The sequence below is a fragment of the Astatotilapia calliptera genome, chromosome 5, assembly GCF_964374335.1.
Source record: "Astatotilapia calliptera chromosome 5, fAstCal68.1, whole genome shotgun sequence".
Lineage (NCBI taxonomy): Eukaryota > Metazoa > Chordata > Actinopteri > Cichliformes > Cichlidae > Astatotilapia > Astatotilapia calliptera.
The window spans coordinates 30,243,032-30,263,412 of NC_137426.1; the positions used below are offsets into that span (position 1 = coordinate 30,243,032).

The 20,381-nt window shown below is 44.9% G+C and overlaps 2 protein-coding genes across 5 annotated transcripts in view; one reads left to right on the forward strand and one right to left on the reverse strand.

The window, feature by feature from the left end:
• Window positions 1-6,667, forward strand: part of ncoa3 (nuclear receptor coactivator 3) — a 34,889-nt gene extending 28,222 nt beyond the window's left edge. For all 3 annotated transcript variants that reach the window (XM_080301411.1, XM_080301412.1, XM_080301413.1), the window contains exons 10-23: window positions 284-431; window positions 524-1,077; window positions 1,686-2,653; window positions 2,774-2,891; window positions 3,002-3,238; window positions 3,450-3,662; window positions 3,802-3,919; window positions 4,058-4,223; window positions 4,346-4,702; window positions 4,856-4,951; window positions 5,055-5,277; window positions 5,367-5,559; window positions 5,684-5,879; window positions 5,971-6,667. In XM_080301411.1, coding sequence (XP_080157537.1) covers window positions 284-431; window positions 524-1,077; window positions 1,686-2,653; window positions 2,774-2,891; window positions 3,002-3,238; window positions 3,450-3,662; window positions 3,802-3,919; window positions 4,058-4,223; window positions 4,346-4,702; window positions 4,856-4,951; window positions 5,055-5,277; window positions 5,367-5,559; window positions 5,684-5,879; window positions 5,971-5,982 — 3,599 coding nt within the window. In that variant the 3' untranslated portion in view covers window positions 5,983-6,667. The remainder of the gene's footprint in view (window positions 1-283; window positions 432-523; window positions 1,078-1,685; window positions 2,654-2,773; window positions 2,892-3,001; window positions 3,239-3,449; window positions 3,663-3,801; window positions 3,920-4,057; window positions 4,224-4,345; window positions 4,703-4,855; window positions 4,952-5,054; window positions 5,278-5,366; window positions 5,560-5,683; window positions 5,880-5,970) is intronic.
• Window positions 6,668-12,347: 5,680 nt separating this feature from the next.
• Window positions 12,348-13,837, reverse strand: id1 (inhibitor of DNA binding 1, HLH protein). 2 transcript variants are annotated; one of them, XM_026168767.2, is made up of 2 exons: window positions 13,178-13,837; window positions 12,348-12,937 (listed from the first exon to the last, which is right to left on the reverse strand). In XM_026168767.2, the coding sequence occupies exons 1-2, from the start codon at window positions 13,532-13,534 to the stop codon at window positions 12,902-12,904; spliced, it is 393 nt and encodes a 130-aa protein (XP_026024552.2). In that variant the 5' UTR covers window positions 13,535-13,837; the 3' UTR covers window positions 12,348-12,901. The 2 variants fall into 2 exon arrangements, with proteins under 2 accessions (XP_026024552.2, XP_080157547.1); XM_080301421.1 differs by having other exon boundaries at window positions 12,348-12,940; window positions 13,178-13,701.
• Between the last annotated feature and the right edge of the window lie 6,544 nt (window positions 13,838-20,381).

The following is a 20,381-nucleotide window of genomic DNA, read 5'->3' on the forward strand; positions in this document are numbered from 1 at the left end:
GTAACAACACTAATAACAATCTTACTCTAGCAAAAGACATGAGCTATGTAGCTAAACTTTCTGGGGTGTATAGTTATTGACCATGCAGGGTGCCTTGGTTATAGTAAACAGTGAATGATCTCTATGCTGACTTTATAATATTAAAGGTCTTGCTGAAGAGGGGACTGTATGGCAGCTGGTTTATTACCTATGGATGTTTTAATATTCGTAGTATGTTTAGTTTTTTTTGTCAGCTATTTTGGAGGAGTGACATTATTTTCTCTCTTCTTTTTTCTTGCTCCAGCTTTCCATAATGGCCATGCGGAGACACCTCTTTACCGGTTCTCACTCTCAGATGGAACCCCTGTCACAGCTCAAACAAGAAGTGACCTCTGCAGGAATCCCAGCACAAATGAACCACACTCTTTCCTCTCCACACACCTGCTGCAAAGGTGCAAATTGTCTAATGAACAATATGATTTCATCATGTTTCATTCCTTTCTACAGCTTAATCGTTGTTCTGTTTTCATTTGTATTTTTGTAGGGAGCATAATGGTTATCGGGGGAACCGTGGTGGTGGCATGAGGCCTCAGACCATGGGTATGAACAACCCCAACCAACAGATGAACATGGGTCCAGGAGGTGGGATGGCCATGAACAGGGGCTACGGTATGACTGAGCAGGGCAACGTGCCACAAAGAGGAGTGCCGCCGTACGCTGGGGGCAACCGGATGAATCCGATGAATCAAATGAGTCCCATGCATCATTCTATGCATCAAATCAATTCCATGCATCAGATGAACAACATGGGTCATATGAATCAGATGAACTCCATACATCCAATAAATTCCCCCATGAACTCAATGAACCAAATGGGGTCCATGAATCAGATGGGCCATCATGGTATGCATCAGCAGCAACAACAGCAGCACCAGCATCAGCAGATGGCCCCGTTCCATGGACCTGGAGGTGGACCTGCAGGTGCAGGGTATGGGATGGGAATGACAAGCCCTCCCCAAGCCAGTCCAGGGATAAATTGTCCTCCGCACAACGTCGTGGGTTCCCCCAGAGTCCGAGGTAGCCCCTTCTCTCCCGGAGGTATGAGCCAACTATTCTGAAACGGCCGAATTTAAAACAAAATTGAATATAGTGGTATGAAAAAATATTTTTGTTGTTGTTGTTTTGTTTTTTGTATATTTCTCACACTTGCATGTTTTAAATTAATTATTTAAAAGTAAAATTGAAAAATCAGACAAGGATAACAACACTAAATACAAAATGCAGTTTTTAAATAATGATTTCATTCATTAAAATTCAGTAAAATTGACCCAACCCTTCCTAGCCCCATGTGAAAAGTAATATTCTCCATAAATCATGAATTAACGGCGATAAACCACATTTTTTGGAAAGCTGTGTTCAGTTTCACCAGCCACACCCAGGCCTGATTACTGCCAGACCTGTTGAGTCAAGAAGTTGCTTATATAGAATGTGCCTAACAAAGTGAAACAGGCTAAAAGATTGCAAAAAGCAACACACCATGAACTGTAGGCCTCACTTGCTTCGGTTTTTAGGTTTACTTCGTTTTTCATATAGGGCAAGGAAAGAAGAAATCGGCTTGTTAACTGTACTTTAGTTATAAATAGTTAAAACTTTCTTTTTTATTTGGTGTGTGTTCAGTAGATTTACTCTGGTTGTGTCCTTTGTAGGTATGAACTCTCCCATGAGCTCCACTCATGCCGGTAACTCAGGAGGTGGAGGAGGAGCTACCACCTTCTCCAGCAACTCATTGAATGCCCTTCAAGCCATTAGTGAGGGAGTGGGCAATCCAATGCCTTCCCCACTCACTTCTCCTCCTCCTCACAAGCCCGACAGCTCCCCAAGCATCAACTCTACCAATCAAGCAGCAGGGGGACCCTGTAAAACTTCCCTCCCAGCCTACTCGGACTCCAGGAGCCCAGGAAGCTCACTGGGGACTGGTGGAGAGCAGCAATCTCAGCAGCACCCACACACCCCCACCAGTGAGGGCCCTCCTGACAAGCCAGACAGTCAGGCCAGCAGAGAGGCAAGTCTGGGTGTGGGAGAAACCAACAGACGGGTTCCCGACACAAAGTGCCACCAGAAGCTTTTGCAGCTCCTCACCTCTCCTACAGATGAGCTCCACACAGCAAGCTCCGGGCCCAGCTCCACACCTGAGAGTAAAGATGCAACAGCTGGTGTCACCAGTCCCTCCTCCTCTACGGGAGTGTCATCCTCTACAAGCGGCAATCATGCTGCTGTTTCCTCCTCTGGTAGCACAGGAAATGTAAATAACCAGTCACTGCAGGAAAAACACAAGATTCTCCACAAGCTCCTGCAGAATGGGAATACTCCTGATGAAGTGGCTCGCATCACAGCTGAGGCCACAGGAAAAAGCAGCTTGGATTCTGGGGCACCAGAGCCAGGGCCTGCCACCAGTGGAGTGGTTAGGGGGTCAGAATCAAAGCAGGAGCAGCAGAGCCCTAAGAAGGAGAAGCCCAATGCCCTCCTTCACTACCTCCTCAATAAGGATGACTCTAAAGAAGTGGGGGAGATAAAACCAAAGGATCTGGATGGGAAAGGTGCTCAGGGGCCAGGGGTCACCAGCTCTGATCACCATAGCATAGAAAGCAAGGTCAAGTTAGAGCCAGCTGATGAGGTAGGCTCAAAATCTCTCTTGCATGCATGTTCTCAAATACATCATCTTCTCAGACATCGTTTCTGATCCTTCCTGTTTTGTTTTGTTTTTGTTTTTTTGTTTTTTTTTTTCATGGTTCAGACCCTGGAGACCATTCTAGGTGTTCCCAGGAACAACCCCGGCTTCTTCCCTGACTCAGATCCCAGAGCTGGGAAGGAAACTGGAAACAAACAGGGAAATATTCCAGACAGTTTACATGGTACGTCAGTCAGTATAATCAAGTGCATCATGTGATTTGACTCAAGTGCTGAGCAGTAATACACAGAAGAGTGTGAAGGGACCTTAAACCTGGTTTTGTATTTGTTTCAGATGGAGAGAGAGCCCCCATTCTTCCAAGTCCGCGTGTTGCCTATCAAAGAGCCTTGTCCTTGGATTCCAAACCCATGAGTGGAGAGGGAGGAATGGGAGGCAGTCTGGCTACAAGAAGAAATATTTCCTCTTCCACAGTGGTCAAACAAGAGAACATGGACGTTCCAATCCGAGGAGCTGTGCCTAATGGCTATCCTGCAGGCATGAGTGTGTGTCCACCAAGAGGCAATCCTACAAGTAACTTAAGCACTTACTTCCTAAAATATCTAATATCTCCAAGTTTTCTCTTTATACCTGTTCAACAGAATAAACTGCATGAGAAATTTTTTTTGAGTTCTACTTACTTTAACATTTTTAGTTACAGCCACCACCTTTAGCACACAGAAGCTACTCCCTTGACTGACAACACCCAGTAATGAAACACTCTGTATATTTTCCTGTTATTCAGGAGGCATGGGCAGAGGCATGGGTATTCCTCAGCGCCCTCCCATGGCAGGGCCAGGGGAATGGGGGATGCAGAGATCCAGCGGCAGCCCTGTAGCTGGACCAGGACACCCTGGCATGGGTCGCTCTGGTCCACTGGGAGGACCCTTAATAAACCGCTCCATCAGTGCACCGGGAAACACCAGATCTATGCTGCAGCAGCAGCTCATGGATATGGGTATGTCACATGTCTCTGTTGTAGACTGAACCTAAAAAGAAAATGCCCTTAATTTGTGTGCAACATACTAACATGACTATTTAAAAGCTTTCTGTTAAGTGCATTGTGAACCATACATGCATTTCTATCATGTCTCTAGGTAACAGTGATGCTAATGTAGGCATGAGACCTTTTTCTGGACACGGTCCCCCACCTCAGTCGCCCTCCTGGCCTGACTCTGCCATGGGAATGGAGAGACCACAGAATAACATAAACAGGTGAACCTTCAGCACCAATCCCACATTTATTTTCTCTTGTATTAGATGTCGAGCTGAACTCAGCAGCTAACATTATTAGACTCTGAAGGTGACATTTTGAAAACTTGTTCGTTATGGTTTTTTTGGTTTGGTGTTTAGGGACCCATTTGCACACCCCCTGGAAGAACTGTTGGGGCCTCTGCCCAATAGTGAAGGGCCAAGTGATGAACTTGTAGACCAGTTGGACTCTCTGCTCAAGGCTGCTGATGTCAGTACTCTTCAGGAGATAGACCGAGCTCTAGGCATCCCTGAAATCGTAGGCCAGGTAGGAGACACACTTAAGTCATAACTTCACTAGTGCCATTGTTAGAACCACTTTTGGCTTAACATGCACAGGAATTCTAGTAAAGTTTAGTCCACTAACAAACCAACATCTCTGTACGCCAGGCCCAGGGACCTGATGGCCTTCAGCACAGCCAAGATCAAAGCCAGGGTCCATGCCCACCACCATCGGGGCCATTCCCAGGGCCTGATACCTCCTTAGGCATGGACCAAAAACCCATGTATGGCCAAGGCTACCCAGGCCCCCCCTCGATGGGCATGCAGCCTGGATATGGTGGCAATGCAATGCAAGGCCAGTCTCCTGGAACCTTCAGTCCCATGATGAATCAGATGGGGCAGCCAGGGGGTTTTCCTGGCATGGGGGGTATAGGCAACCCCCGCGCAAACATGCCAAGACCTCGCATGATGACTGCCAACAAGCCTCTGAGACTTCAACTACAGCAGAGACTACAAGGACAACAGGTAATCTCTCTATGACACACTTTTTTAAAGGTAGTCTTCCAGGCTTCCAACTCGTTTCTTTGAAATCTGTCTTCTTGTATGTTTGTTAAATATGGATGTGAAGAAATAGTATAAAGAAATAACAAGGTGTATTTATCTCATCTCACCCGGCAGTTTATGAACCAGGCACGACAAGCTGTAAAGATGGAAAGTACCCCTGGAGGAAACCCTGTCATACGCACAGGCATGCAACCTGGCATGGGTGGACAGGTATGTAGACAGTACTTCATCTGTAATGTAGCGTGCGTTCACTCGACACGGCAGCAAAGCTCCAACTTACCTATTTAACACTGAGCATTGTTGTTCTCTGCAGCCGGGTTTCCTGAGTGCCCAGGTGTTAGCTCAGCGCAGAGAGTTGCAGTTAAGAAGGCAGCGGATGATGATGATGATGCAGCAGCAGCAGCAAGGTCAGGGGGCAGCAGGTACCTTCAGCCCTCCTCCTAATGTCACAGCACCAACAGGCATGGATAATCCAATGGGCCCCCCCCCCATGAACCAGCCTGGACAGCAGGCTTTCAACTATGGAGGCAACTACGGTGAGTTGGCTGAGATAGAGCCAGCTGTCAGTATCCTTTGTCATATCCTCCTGAAGTTTCACACTCAACAACTGTTGCACTATTTGCAGGGATGAACCAGCAGGGGGACCCAGCCTTCATGACTCCAGGTTGCAGCCCACCAGGAAATATAATGCCAGGAAGAATGGGAGGCCCACCACAGAATGCAATGATGCCAGGAATGCAGGGAAATCCACAGGGAGGGCACTCGTACCCATCTGGAGACTTGAAAGGATGGCCGCAGGGTGGAATGCCACGTAACATGTATGCTGCATCATGCTTCCTTTAGTCATCAGTTGTTTAAGTGTTACTTAACAGAAACGTTCCTAAGCACTTCTCAAAATCAAGTTACAGAGGTAATTTACTTTTCATTTTTCTCCTTGTCTAGGTCCTATCCTCAACAGTTCCCCCAGCAGGGCAATCAGGGCCAGTTTGGACCCATGATGATTAACAACTCTATGGGGGGACCCGGGCCGGTCAGCGGGGCTGGTGCAGGACAGATGGCTCAAATGCCAGGACAGATGCAGGGTCAAATGGGAATGAACTCCATGGGGATGGGCCGAATGCCAATGGGACCTGACCAGGTGGATAATTTTAGGGTCTTACATGTGTTTCAGCTGCTGCTCGGAGGATTTCCGTTTGTAACTGTCTGTCTGCTTTGTGTGTTTTTTGCAGAAGTATTGCTGAGGACCTGTGGCTCATGACAGAATCTGGACCTTTCAGCTGTGGCAGATTTAGCTGAACAAGGAGAGGAACTGGACGCAGACGCACACACATATTCACCACACACACAGTAGAGTTCCCCCAGCATAAATTTTGACACAAAGAACTCAGCACAACATGCTGCTCGCCCTAGAGGGTGTGGGCTGAAAGGACAAATGATTTGTGCTAGGTTTCATCCGCACACATGTATACAGAAATCCGATACGGCTGTGTGTTTGCACGTGCGTTTGTGTGTGACCTGAAGCTGTCAGGCAGTATTCAGCGTCACAGCCAGACTGCAGAACAGGACTACGGTACAACTGGCTGTGGCTGCACTTTACCACAAGGCTTCTGTTTCGGGGGGTGAGAGATTGATGCAATATTTCTTCATTACAGCCTTACTAGAGATTCAATGCCTTCACAACAATGTTTTGTTTTTTTTCTTCCTTATCCTTTGGATGCGCCTCATTCTAAAGTCATTGGAAGCTATAAGCACACAGTTTACTATGTTATGCAGATTGGAGCAATAACTCTTGCCTTTATGCTTTAGACTGTACCTGAGCATCATAATCCCTGTTATAAGCAAACAAATGGTACTGCAGTATTAGATGTCTCAAATGTTCTCTGTGAATATGAATTGTAAATATTCTACAATATATTATCAAACATGCTTTTTAAAGGCCCGTTCTTGCACAAAGTATGAGACCTGGTTGTATTTTTGTGTCCCATAGGTCAATGCTGATCTGATTTCCTTTTTTTTGTTTTTTTGTTTTCATTTACAGAATGCTTTTTAATTTTGGAAACAAAACAATAAGGTTATGTATTACGTTTTTTAGGCACTTTTTAACTTGCGACGAGTATCTGATGCGTTGAAGGTTTGAGCTTTGACGTCATCAGCAGTGTTCCCCCCTCCCAGGAGCAGCAGCAGCTCTGTCAGTCCAGCTTTTTTTTTATTTTTTATTATTATTATTATTATTCACACGATGTTCTGTTTCGACTGTTATCAGCTTGCTGAATCTACCTTTTCAACATGCGCAATCCAAAGATGTTTTTCCACATGTATAGTTTCTGAGGTTTCTGGTGTACATTTTTTACATTGTGTTATATTATTCTGATGGTAAATGGGTACATATCATTGGATCTGTAAAAGCTTTGGGTGGTTATGGACATGAGATGGATTGTTCCACAGTGGGAAAGTGAGGTGCAGTGGGGAGAGGACTGGAAAAAAAAAAAACACGCATGTTTTGTTGTGATGTAGAAAAAAACAAAACAAAAAAAAACATCCACTTTAAGACATATCAATATCTCATCTATTTTTCAGGAAACAACTTCATCTTATGTCCAGACTTTGTTACTTCAGGAGAAAAAGAAATAAAAAAATAAAAAAATATCTTGAAGTTTGAATGAAGTGCAAAAAAGAGGCAGGAGATCATTTGGTTTGTTTTTCTTTCTTTGGAGGTAAGATAAGCTGTTATTTTACAGGATGTATATTACAGATTTTTTTTTTTTTTTTTTCTCTGATGTTGATATTGATATAAAATACAAATTTCTATTTAAACACTCCTGGCTCTGGCTCTCCAATTATTTACTGTTCATAAGCTGTGATGCCTGTGTGCAGTTCTCTACACGTCAGTAAATATCAGCGGGTGCGCTGCGTTGTCAGAATGATTAGTTTGATCGTACAAAATGGATGCGAGGAGGAGGGGCGCTTCTGCTGTCAAGTTACTGAAAATAAGACGTGAAGGATTTGGTGTTCTGTTAGGCTTTTCTTGTATTTTCAGTATCACACTCTAGTCAACCTGGAAACGGTTTCCACTTTCAGGGCATAAAGAAATAAAGTTTGTGGGCTTATTTTCTTTCTTAAATACTTAAGCTATGTGACATAAAGAAGAACAATAATGATAAAAGAAAACTTCCAATTACAAAACAATACCATATTTTAGAAATGAGACAATGAAAGTAAATGGATTCCTGAATAAGTATTGCATTGCACAGCAAAATATTTTACACTGAGAGGGCTTCTGTAAAGAAAATCAATCTTTTTAAAAGAACGATGCAGTTTAACATAGTTCTAACGCAAAATGTTAAACTCGTGACTCGTATAGACTGACTCTTTGCAAATTTATCAACATTCAGTTATTAATGTGCAATCTGCATAAAGCAAAAATACTTAATGTTTATAACAAAGTATCAGTTTGTAGTTTCTGTGAAATGCTTTGGTGTAAAAGAGAATGGTTTTGGTTGAAGGAGCTGATCGATCTCTGGATGGTCGAGTAGGTCATCACAACTTTGTCAAGTACTTCTGACCGGACAGGAAGTGTGGAAACAGAGTGATATTTACATATGAAATCGCACTCCCTGCTTTGCTCGCTGAATTCTGCTGTTTAAAATAATGCATCCCAAAGTTCCTTTGTTACAGCAAGTTAAATTAAATTTTGTTTATCAAAGGGTGTAAATAAGTACAATCATGTGTAACTCGACAAAACAAAGAGAAATGTGACCAAAGAAAGGAGTTAATGGGGTCAAAACTAATCTGAAATCAAAATCCAAACAAAGAAAGTAAAATAAGTACACAAATGATTGACACTGATCAGTCTGACAAGAAGAAACAACAAAGCTCTGCTGCAGAAGTGCATACGGAGTTTGTAAAGTGTGCACATGCCTTTATATTTATACACACACACACACACACACACACACACACACAGGGGCAAAAAAGTATTTAGTCAGCCACCGATTGTGCAAGTTCCCCCACCTAAAATGATGACAGAGGTCAGTAATTTGCACCAGAGGTACACTTCAACTGTGAGAGACAGAATGTGAAAAAAAAAAATCCATGGATCCACATGGTAGGATTTGTAAAGAATTTATTCGTAAATCAGGGTGGAAAATAAGTATTTGGTCAATAACAAAAATACAACTCAATACTTTGTAACATAACCTTTGTTGGCAATAACAGAGGTCAAACGTTTACTATAGGTCTTTACCAGGTTTGCACACACAGTAGCTGGTATTTTGGCCCATTCCTCCATGCAGATCTTCTCGAGAGCAGTGATGTTTTGGGGCTGTCGCCGAGCAACACGGACTTTCAACTCCCGCCACAGATTTTCTATGGGGTTGAGGTCTGGAGACTGGCTAGGCCACTCCAGGACTTTCAAATGCTTCTTACGGAGCCACTCCTTTGTTGCCCGGGCGGTGTGTTTTGGATCATTGTCATGTTGGAAGACCCAGCCTCGTTTCATCTTCAAAGTTCTCACTGATGGAAGGATGTTTTGGCTCAAAATCTCACGATACATGGCCCCATTCATTCTGTCCTTAACACGGATCAGTCGTCCTGTCCCCTTGGCAGAAAAACAGCCCCATAGCATGATGTTTCCACCCCCATGCTTCACAGTAGGTATGGTGTTCTTGGGATGCAACTCAGTATTCTTCTTCCTCCAAACACGACGAGTTGAGTTTATACCAAAAAGTTCTACTTTGGTTTCATCTGACCACATGACATTCTCCCAATCCTCTGCTGTATCATCCATGTGCTCTCTGGCAAACTTCAGACGGGCCTGGACGTGCACTGGCTTCAGCAGCGGAACACGTCTGGCACTGCGGGATTTGATTCCCTGCCGTTGTAGTGTGTTACTGATGGTGACCTTTGTTACTTTGGTCCCAGCTCTCTGCAGGTCATTCACCAGGTCCCCCCGTGTGGTTCTGGGATCTTTGCTCACCGTTCTCATGATCATTTTGACCCCACGGGATGAGATCTTGCGTGGAGCCCCAGATCGAGGGAGATTATCAGTGGTCTTGTATGTCTTCCATTTTCTGATGATTGCTCCCACAGTTGATTTTTTCACACCAAGCTGCTTGCCTATTGTAGATTCACTCTTCCCAGTCTGGTGCAGGTCTACAATACTTTTCCTGGTGTCCTTCGAAAGCTCTTTGGTCTTTGCCATGGCGGAGTTTGGAGTCTGACTGTTTGAGGCTGTGGACAGGTGTCTTTTATACAGATGATGAGTTCAAACAGGTGCCATTCATACAGGTAACGAGTGGGGGACAGAAAAGCTTCTTACAGAAGACGTTACAGGTCTGTGAGAGCCAGAGATCTTCCTTGTTTGAGGTGACCAAATACTTATTTTCCACCCTGATTTACGAATAAATTCTTTACAAATCCTACCATGTGAATTCATGGATTTTTTTTTCACATTCTGTCTCTCACAGTTGAAGTGTACCTCTGGTGCAAATTACTGACTTCTGTCATCATTTTAAGTGGGGGAACTTGCACAATCGGTGGCTGACTAAATAATTTTTTGCCCCACTGTATATATATATATATGTAGAAATGAAATGCCTGCTTTTTCTTTGGGTCTAAAAGTTGTTTTTGAATCAAAACACCTGGGAGGTTTAGATGGGAGATGACTCTTTGGTTAAATTGTTATCATCTTGTCCACAACTGAAACATTAAGACACTAAGCCACAGGAAAATACTGCTATATTTAAAGTATTACTGAAAAGAAACCAGTAACTGGAGTGTAAGTGGAAAACGGCCTGTAATTTCGCCTTATCTGCAGTAACTGAGCAAAACGTTTCATTTCTGCTAATGCACTGTAATATGTTCATAAACAAAGTAAGAGTGAGTAGTTCTGATCTGCATCCTTATATTTTATTACTGATTCTTGCAAGACTTGGTGATCCTTTGTTTTTGATTCTATAATTAGTCATGTTTACATGTTTTCAATTAAAGATCACAGGTGTGGAATCAGTTGAGCAGTAAGTCAAAAGCAAAGGTATAATGGAAAAGGGCAACAATCGAGTAAAGTTCATTTATCGCAGTACAGTAAGCTCCTTCGTCTCTAAAAACACGCCATACTGTGTAAATGTGATATGTGTTAAGATTGCCACACGATGGCGCTGTTGTCTTCCTCTATCATCCTTGACACACGTACACAGCGGATAATCAAGACTTGCAATGTTTTTCATGCTCGCCAGAGGACAATAGAGTGGGGGAGTTGGAGGCAGGGGTTTGATGATGATTTATGTTTATTGACTCTGGGATTAAAATGATCATTGTTATTAAGACTGAGGCCAAAATCCTCGACACAGTCCCGACTGGATTTAACTGTAATTTAAAAAAAAAGTACAAACTTCTTATAGAGGCTGCCCGGCCCAGAGATAATGTTACATATGTTTAACAGTTTAACTGCTCAGTAATATCATAAATGATGAAAAAAGTGTTAAATAAGTCCACTCGTGGAAGCTTCTCCTAGAACTAAAACAGTGTAGTTGTTTTCCCCCCTTGTTTTCTTTCCTCTTTTAAGTATATATAGCAAACTTATGGCATACGACTGTACTGTGGGAATCTCTATCCGACAAACTCTCTGTCTCTCCCTCTCTCTCTCTCTCTCTCTCTCTCTCGGTGTTGGCGTGTTTCCCGGCCCATCTGCGGCCTGGCCTGTGGATTACTGTTTGTTAATGTTTCAATCAGCTGTGTGTTGAGGAATGTGGAGCTATTTAACCTGAACTTCCCCAGGTGTGCCGAGGCGCCGCTCAGTCTGGGCCCCGCCGCCCTCCCCTGCCCTTGGCACAAAGCTATCACACAAACACAATCACACACTGGCCACGCCGGGGCTGCAGCTGTGCGCATCGCACCGCAGGGAAATGGGAAAAACATTGCACCAGGGAGACAGAATAAATCTTATAACGAATCGCCTCGCCAAAGCCATTTAACTCCTTCGGTGCCGGCAGATTTTTATTTTTTCGACTGCTGATTTACACGAGAACATATTGAAACACCATATTTAAATGGATGTTTTATGTAGTGAAGAAAAGCCTTTTGTTTTTATTTGATTTTATTTGCTGATCAATGGGCTTATCTTTGCCACAGAATTCGACAGATGTTGGGGGAATAAATGAAAACCTTCGACAGAACATGTGTCACTAATGCGTGGTTTTAATTTAAAGTTTATGTCAAGACCGTATCTGTAAGGATATTTAAATGTGTAGATTTAACGTGTGACTTCCTCTTGTAATGTGATACTTTAATGGCTTTTAGTGAGTCAAATTACCAATTAAACTGGCTGTGAACCAGTAGGTTTACCACCAGCTTTGGTTTTTAACTTTACTTGAAAGTAGGTGTAGCACTTTTCTGTGACAAATAGTTTACGCTCTCCTAAATAAGAATATATGAGTGTACTTGTGTGATTTATTGGAATCCTAATAAGGCTTTAAAGGTCATCATAGCGTAATCACCATGCAGTGTTATTTTTCACAGTTACAGCTCCCAGCAACGAAACCTCCCCAGGTATAGCACGTGAGTCAGATACCTTCTCACTCCCGCACACAGACACAGTGACACAGAGGGATCTTGTTCAAAAATAATGATCTTGTTTTAATAAAAACACCAAATAATGTACATTGTAAGAAAACAATATCTTCACATATTGTGGCATTGTAATATACAATACAGTTTGTCGCTCAGGAATCTGAGAAATTAACTTTTTTTTCTTTTTAAATCTTTTACAAAAAATGTTGAATCCTCTACATGGTTTACACAAAATACAAAGAGCAGTAACAGAAACGTTAGCTTTCTTTAGAAACTCTGCAAGCAACGGGCGATGCCGGTTGCGCTGAACTTCTCTTGGTCCCCTGGCTAACCCAGTCTATATCTGGACACTCTCTGTTCATCTTCCTCTCGTCCCGTGACCCTCTTATAAATCGAGAACCGTTAAGCGACAAAAGAGAGGCTCGTCGCCGCAGAATGTCCACACAACTTGTTATCTAACACTGGGAGTACGAAACGTCCATACACAGTTCACGGTTGTAATTCTTGATGCGGTTCGAGAAGTCACATTAAGTAGCCTTGTTCATCCCCTCGCTGTGGTTGATGTGATGTGATGGGGCGATGCTCCAAGAGCTCTTAACGACACATGATCCTGTCATCTGAGCATCCGTTCTGCTGGAAGAAGAAAGTAGGTTGATTAGTACAACGCAGGTATATATACATAAATATATATTTTTTTAGCAAAGCACACGAGTTGTTATCCATGCGCAAATTGAGTTTTTACGCACGGGCTTGCAAACTTTACGCACGCGCACCGACACTTATATACATGTTTTTATCTGAATGCATGCAGCTCTGTTTGGACTATTGCCCATTCCCTGATTCATTCAGTATGAGTGGCGAGAAATTTACCTCCACTGAGATGCTGGCGAGCTCCGCGTTCAGGGTGGTAAGCGGCGTGCGGGGCACGCTGCTGACGGTGTGCTGGCGGCTCTTCTCCGGCTCGTCCAGTTCGACCTGCAGGTCCCAGATGTAGTCAATGACGTGCTGCAAGATCTCCACTTTGCTAGCCTTCTTGTTTGTGGGCAGAGTGGGCACGAGCTCCTTCAGTTTGCTGTAGCAGCTGTTCATGTCCTGGAGGAATACGCTCATCTGCTCGTCCAGCAGCGGGATCTTGCACTTGGAGATGGTCAGACTCTGATCGGACAGGCAGCGCACCACGTCCTCGCCTTTGCTCTTCAGGGCACAGGTAGATCCGACAACCTTCATCTTGATTAGTGTAGCTTCCAAAAATGAAGAGAAAGAAGAGTTATTGGGTTGGTCTCCTTTTTCAGGACTGATAGCAACGCAATGTTGACAGTTCGCAACATCCACATGGGCAAACCTCCCCGGCCTTATAAGAAAGTAGACGCCAGGGGCGGAGCCGAATCGTCCGGTTTGAAGGAGGACGGCCAATGGGACAGCTGCGTTTGTATTGATGGGGGCGGTTCAAAACTTCTCTCTCAGCCAGTGACAGCGCTCGGCTGGTTATCGGGATTTACAATCTGTTTGAGGGATGGCGTTACAAATGGAAACAAATGTGTGTCTTTTATGGGTAATATGTGGGAATCCAGCTGTCCACGGCTTGGGGACTCTGCAGGTGTAGATTGCCTGGGGACAGTCAAAGGGTGGTGAATGGTTGGGTATGCGCTGTGAGAATGCGTGTGGGACGGGATGAATGGAATGAATGGCTAATGATAATTGGGCTACCACAGTGCCTTTTCACAATTGTTGATGCCACTGCAGATGTGGATGACAATAGTACAGTAAAAGTTTAAAGAACTTATTTGGGAAGGAGTTCTGGGAAGGAGTAACCTTTTCTAAAAGTGTATTAGGGTTTCATTTTTTCTTTTAGATTTACGTGATTTGCGTGGAATGCAGCGTCTGAACAGTTAAGCGGTTTATTCAATTTTCTCGATCATTTGCTTATTACTATTCGATGTCACAGTGTTGACCGATTTGGGGAAAAACACGCTCCTAAAATCCTCGCTCTCTTCACTCAAAGCTTTCTTTATACTCACAAACGGCACTTCTTTGGACGAGCACGGTCTCTTTTTCCAGGCTCTCAGCGTTGAAGGAAGACCAGTGTGAGCATCGGCTTCACGGATTCCTTCACATGTTTCTGCAGTGTGCGCTCAGCCTTGTGTGCGTGTATCTGGGTGTGTGTGCGCGCGCGCACTCAGATCGCATCGCTCTGTTCCGAATCTTCCCCCCAGATTGTCCAAACAAGCCCGAGCAGACTGGCAGGCGCCACTGCGGTGACGTCACCCATTCATCCGAGCCTTGACGCCTGTCAGCCTGGCGCCGCTCGGGCGGTCTCCATGGAGACGTTAAACAAGAGAGCGCGCACTCCGGCACTCCTCCATTCACCTGCGTGGCGCGCGGATCCCTGAGAACAAACCGGCTCCGGAGCTTTTGTCGTTCATTTATCACCTTAAAGCAGCGGGATGAGATTACCGCCCCGCGCACCTGCAGAGCAGCTGCTGTCAGCCGGAGCTACAAAGGAGTTAGGACACAAACTAGCTGTAGCATTCCTTGAAACGACCGACATTCACTACGTTACTATTTTAAAAAAATGCATGCATTTTATTACATGTGCAGGAATTCCGGTGACCACCGTGTTAGTGAGAACCGGTATGAATGCATCATGCATCAAACGCATTTCTTTTCCCTGTCTGCTATTGTCGTGCAAATAATGCAGAAAATCTGAAATAAAAAAAGCTGATAAAGGGAAATTTGTGCCATTAAGCAAATAGAATGGCCGCTCTAAGCGTCATATTGTTACATAATATCTTACTGTTGATTTATTAATGGAATAATACGTTTTATACAGTGTTTAATACATGAGGCATAAAGTTTTAAGTTTAGCTGGTGTGAAAACTGAGCACGTCAGGTAAAGTTCTGAAACAATCCAAACCAGTTTTTTTTCAACTAAGTTTTAAAGTGGAAATAATTTGCCTTGGTATTTGCATAACAATCCCCGTGAAACAGAAAGTAAAAGCAAGTACTGCAAGAAATATGTAGGAGTAGAAACAGATGCATAATGAAAACATTATATAAATGGTTTCCCTTTGTGAAAAGTTTTACAGTCCAGTGCAGGAATGTGTAGAATATGTAAAAAAAGAAAAAGAAAAACTTAAGAGAAAGTGCTGTGCATGGGTATTAAAACTAGCTAACGCATTAATGTAATGCACGAATAAAGTGAACAGTAAGCAGTAAAGTTGCACAAGTATCTGTATAATACCGTGCAATATATTTCTAACAACAACTTTCACTGCCCATGTTTGCAATTGCAGTAATTGTTGTTTTAATGCATATGCATAAAAATAATAATGTATATTTTGATATTTGCGCTGACTGACTGAACTCTTAGCTTTGCATCATTCCTTTTGCAGGAGGAAGAAATTATAAATAGCTTGCTCTCTTCACATTTTAATATAAATGCCATTTATAGCCGCTGCTTATATCTGCACAGATGTTGTGCCATACCAGAGATAACGCCAGTATAACAAACTTAACTACCACCGGCTGTTTCTTCTAGCTGTTGCAGTAGCCTGTAAAAACTTTTTTCTTCTTTACTTTCTTGTCTTTTCTTTTCCCTTTTTTTTTTTCTTGCCCTCTGTCCTAGGTCGCAGCTGACAGGGTGGAGGGAAGGCCGGGTGGGCAGAACAATGGGAGTGCGGTGCAGGGATTGTGGGAGAGAATCTAGGCTGGAGCCACAGTGTCTGGAGCGCCCCTCCACTCCCCTCATCCAGCTTTTGTTCAGCTGCAAAAGCTATCAGCACTTCCTACTGACACCAACAATAACTCCACACAGCTGGGCCCTTTTTAGCCTGTTTACAGCACATCAAGGCGAGGGGAGCGAGAGAGAGAAGACAGAGAGAAGAGGCAGAGGAGGGGAAAGAAAAGTGAAACAGCTCCTGATTTTAACTGACAGAATGGCAGTGCCCTCTCTTTCTCTCCCCGCTCCCCTTCCCTCCTTCATCACTGACACAGAATTCATTTCCCCGTGGACTCTTTATATGTGAGCTGATTATGGCTCTGTGTTTTAACTTTTTATTTTTGACAGGCTACTGTTTGTGTCAGTGCTCTTGCAACATCGCACGTCATCAAATGGCAAAAAGAAGCGCTGGTATTTTTCTTTCAAGGACACGGTGTATCTTTGCAGCATTTATGCCAGCACACAAACACTTTTCTGGTAGCTTTTTTTTCCTAGATAAGTTGTTCCATTCGGTGGAGGGGAAACATATTAGCTATACGCCCTCTTTATCGCTACGGCAAACAGATCTATAAAAGCACACTGCAGGAAGCCGCATGGGTGGGTGGGGGACAAAAGTTGGTGCAGGAATTCACTGGGAGGAAATAGGACATTCCAGTAATGCTTTGACACTTTTGCTGCTGTTATTATTGCTGCAAGGACAATAAGTAGCCCTCGTACTACTTCCTGAAACATGAAAGTGACCAAAGCACAATTATGCTTTCTTGGACAGAGGATTTTAACTTTGGTATGATTCTCCAAATACGCTGTCGAAAAGAAACAGGGTGGAATTTGATTATGAAAAGCGAGTGTCACTTTTTAAGTTTTCAACAATTTTCACTAACATATACAAGCACACACAAATACACACACAAATGCACATGCCACTCCTCGCAGCTGTGGGATTAGTTTCCAGTTCCCAGTCAGGCTCTTCCTGTTTGCTTGATAATGATCACACCTGTGTGCAGGTGTGTGGAGAGGCTCATATGGGACAGGGAGAAGCGGGGTTGGGGGGAAGTGTGGTGTCAGGTATAAAACTTGTGGTACCGCACCACAATGTCACGTCTATCCTCGGATGATTGATTGATGACCCATGGCACCTCAAGTTCCTCACATTCAACACAAGAACGAAGAAAGTTTGTGCTGATCTGTGTGAGATTTTTAGTTGTGTTTTTTAAACATAGTACGTCACACCTTCTGTGGGTGTGTTTCCTTACATCCTCGTGTGCCCCGGCGTGGCCTGGCACCTCCCTGGCAAGCCCAGCCTGTGTAATGACTGAGGACCAGTGGTTAGGACTCACTTCCTGTGGGAGTCCCAGTTCACAGATGTGTCATCAAAAAGTGCAGACCGGCTGGAGCCTCACCGCCTGTTGGGTGTTTTTCCTGTGTGCAGGGAGCAGACTGGGTGGGTGGATGGACGCCCTTCCCTGAAAGGCAGGGGCAGGTTACAGGAATGCTATCTCCATCTGATAGTTGGTGTGCAGCTGAACCTTGTGGAGATCCTTGAAGTTCCCCCCACCCAGGTGTCCTCTGCTCAGCGTCCTTGGCCTGAGAGGAATCATTGGGACAGCTTGGTCCCTCTATATCTGTTTCTCTCAGTTGTGTTCATGTGTATGTGTGCGTTCACCGGACCCAAAGCTCACCCCCTCCTTTTACACCCCTGTGGCCATCTCCCTCCGCCTGGTTCCCACACACACTATCAAAGCCCTTTAATGGTTTCTAATTAGCTCCCCATCTGCTGGTGACAGCGCACTGGTGGCATGCTAAAGCACCCATTGAGAGCATAGGCATTGTGCTCTGGAATACTTTCCACTCCAGTGGCAATTGCCTGGAGAGCGAGCTTTAGCTGGGAGTGCGTGTGTTGTGGGGAGGAGTGGGTGTTCAGAGGTCGGGTGGGAGGACTGGGAGTCTTCTCTACGGCTAGGGGTTCGGGGGAGGGCCGGGGTGGAGGGATACACAATGAGAGACAGTGTTACAGCTTGTTGCAAATCTAATAACACCAGAGTCCCTTTTCCGTTCAGTGGTCATCCCCATCACCCACCAACCCTCCGTCCGCCTAGCAAGTATTTCCCCTCAGCCCTCCCCCTACTTCTTTCGGTTTGACATCACACAGGTGCCATTTTGGATGTTTTAACACAAACTTTATATTGAGGCTGTAGTAAAACTCCAAACACAGCCTGAAGAGATTCTGCCTTCTTGGACTGAACAGCAAACGCACCTCTATAGACACTGTAAATGCAGCCTAATGAGGCCTCTTCATTAGCACAACCTGTCTGTGTGTGAATACTGGCTTTTTGTCAGCTCTTACAAGCCCCTCTCCTTTCCAGGACTTCCAGCAGAGTCCAGGTCCGCTAGTAGCAGAAGGGGAAGCCAGCTGTTCTCAGCTGGTTGCCACAAGATGCCTATGGGGGACAGGCCTGATTGCTGCTGGCTAGCTGCCCCCTGCTGCAGGCAGGAGATGGAGAACAATAAATAAGAGCTTCTGCCTGCGCTCACATGTCCAGCGTTACCTAATTTTACCTGGGACATCCCTGTTGAAATGCATATTGTCTGCAAATGCATAATTTACCCTTAGAGTGAAATCAAAAGTGATGCATTTGTTGTAGTTTGCAAAGTATGTATTTTTGCCATGTGAGAACACAAGCTGCTCCTGAACTCAAGAGAAGATGGGAACTCATTCTGTTGTTTTTAAGATTCCATGGTAACTGAATGCATCCCTTTGAAATGACAAGCAAGGCCTTATGTTAAGCCACATATTTGTGTGTGTGTCTCTGTGTGTTGTGAGACAAATGGCTCGTCACCTGACCTCTCTCTTCATCCCACACACACACACACAGACACACAAACGTGCACATCCCCACAGCTGCACAGAGGCGTCCAGTCAGCACGGCCAGGGGACATGGGAGCCAAAGCCCAACGATGGAGCATGGACAGTGGCAGCTGGGGAGCTGACAAAGCCCCATTCAGAGGGCCCAGACCTGGGGACAATGGCTGGGCCAGGCTGAGCTCTCTCCTCCACTCTTCCACCAAAAGATTAATACTTCAGATGGGCTTCCCTGTGGCAGGCAGGGCTAAAAGGAGAGCCCTCCTATTTGTCACTGAGCATTGTGCGAGTCGCCTGAGAACCAACCTCTTGGATGGGCTTGACAAATGAGAGCCGCCATTGACAGTGAACAGATTGGGCCTGCCACTTTTGTTTTGATTGTGGAGCGGTTATAATCAAGTTATTTGGGCCTCGGGGAGTTTTTGTTTCTTGCTCCCTGACGCTCTTGACACCAAAGTCCCACCTTAGCAGTCTCCCCTGGCTCATATGTGATTTGAGCCTGCTCGAGTTTCCCCTCCTGTTTGTTGTTTCTATTTATCAAAGTTGTATAGAAGGAGCACTAGTGGGAGGAAGTCAATTTCTTTGGGTGTGGGAATCTTTTCATGCAACCTCCAGAAGGCAGCGCAGGTGCAACAGGTGTAGGTGTGTGTTTTCTTGTCACAGTGGAGCCACAGTGTGGGGTCATTGTAGTGTTTTCTATGCAGATGTCCCTTGTGCACATGACCTGAATAATGTGTTAAAAGAAAAAGCTCAGCCAGGGGACTACAGTAACCAGAGACCCTGTTAGGTAAGGGTGAATGCAAGCTGCTCGGGTGTGCCTCTTCCTCCTCCACCTCCTCCTCCTCTACCCCCCACCTTCTCTGGCACCCTGTGAACGCAGGTGTTTAGCCCCCAGCAAGCCAGCATTTCAGGTTAAACTGTAGGAACGCTGCCCCGCCTTCACACCGTGAACAAGAAGTGGCCGCAGAGTACACAGCGTCACACCTGCACACCTGTGCTCCTAGTACATGCCTGTGTTTTGCTACTGCGATTGCATCACATGATTTCTCAACAGGAAGTGTTCCGACTTTGGAGTTGGCCAGAGAAGAAAGCATGCATTCAGCATGTTATATGCAAATGTCATTTGTTAGCCCCATAGCCAAATTAAACTGACCTAAAAATCAGCCTCTTTGACTGAGGCTGATAAGGCTAGAGTCACTCTTTGCATGTGCTGTAGCTTCAGCAACAGAGGCCAACGCCATCTGCCATGTCTGTCCTGGTGTTATTGCCACGCACTGGCCAGCAATTCTCATGATAAAGGAATGCAGCCATCTTTAAACATACATCGAACCCCCACCCCCAAGTGACATAAGCGTCATTCCTCTTTCCCAGTTCCCATCCTCTCATCGAGTGTCCCCTCATGTACCCGTGTGTGCATCACCCACTTATCCCCCCCTCATCCACCCCTGGCTCTGTTGGGTGCTTCCACTGCCAGTCATCCCGTCCCCACCGGCTGC

Excerpts from the sequence above, each read along its gene's own strand:
- id1 (XM_080301421.1), bottom strand. The coding sequence starts at position 13,534 with ATGAAGGTTGTCGGATCTACCTGTGCCCTGAAGAGCAAAGGCGAGGAC. Across the intron at positions 12,941-13,177 it reads TCGCCAGCATCTCAGTGGAG|CAGAACGGATGCTCAGATGA; the intron begins GTAAATTTCTCG and ends TTCTTCTTCCAG.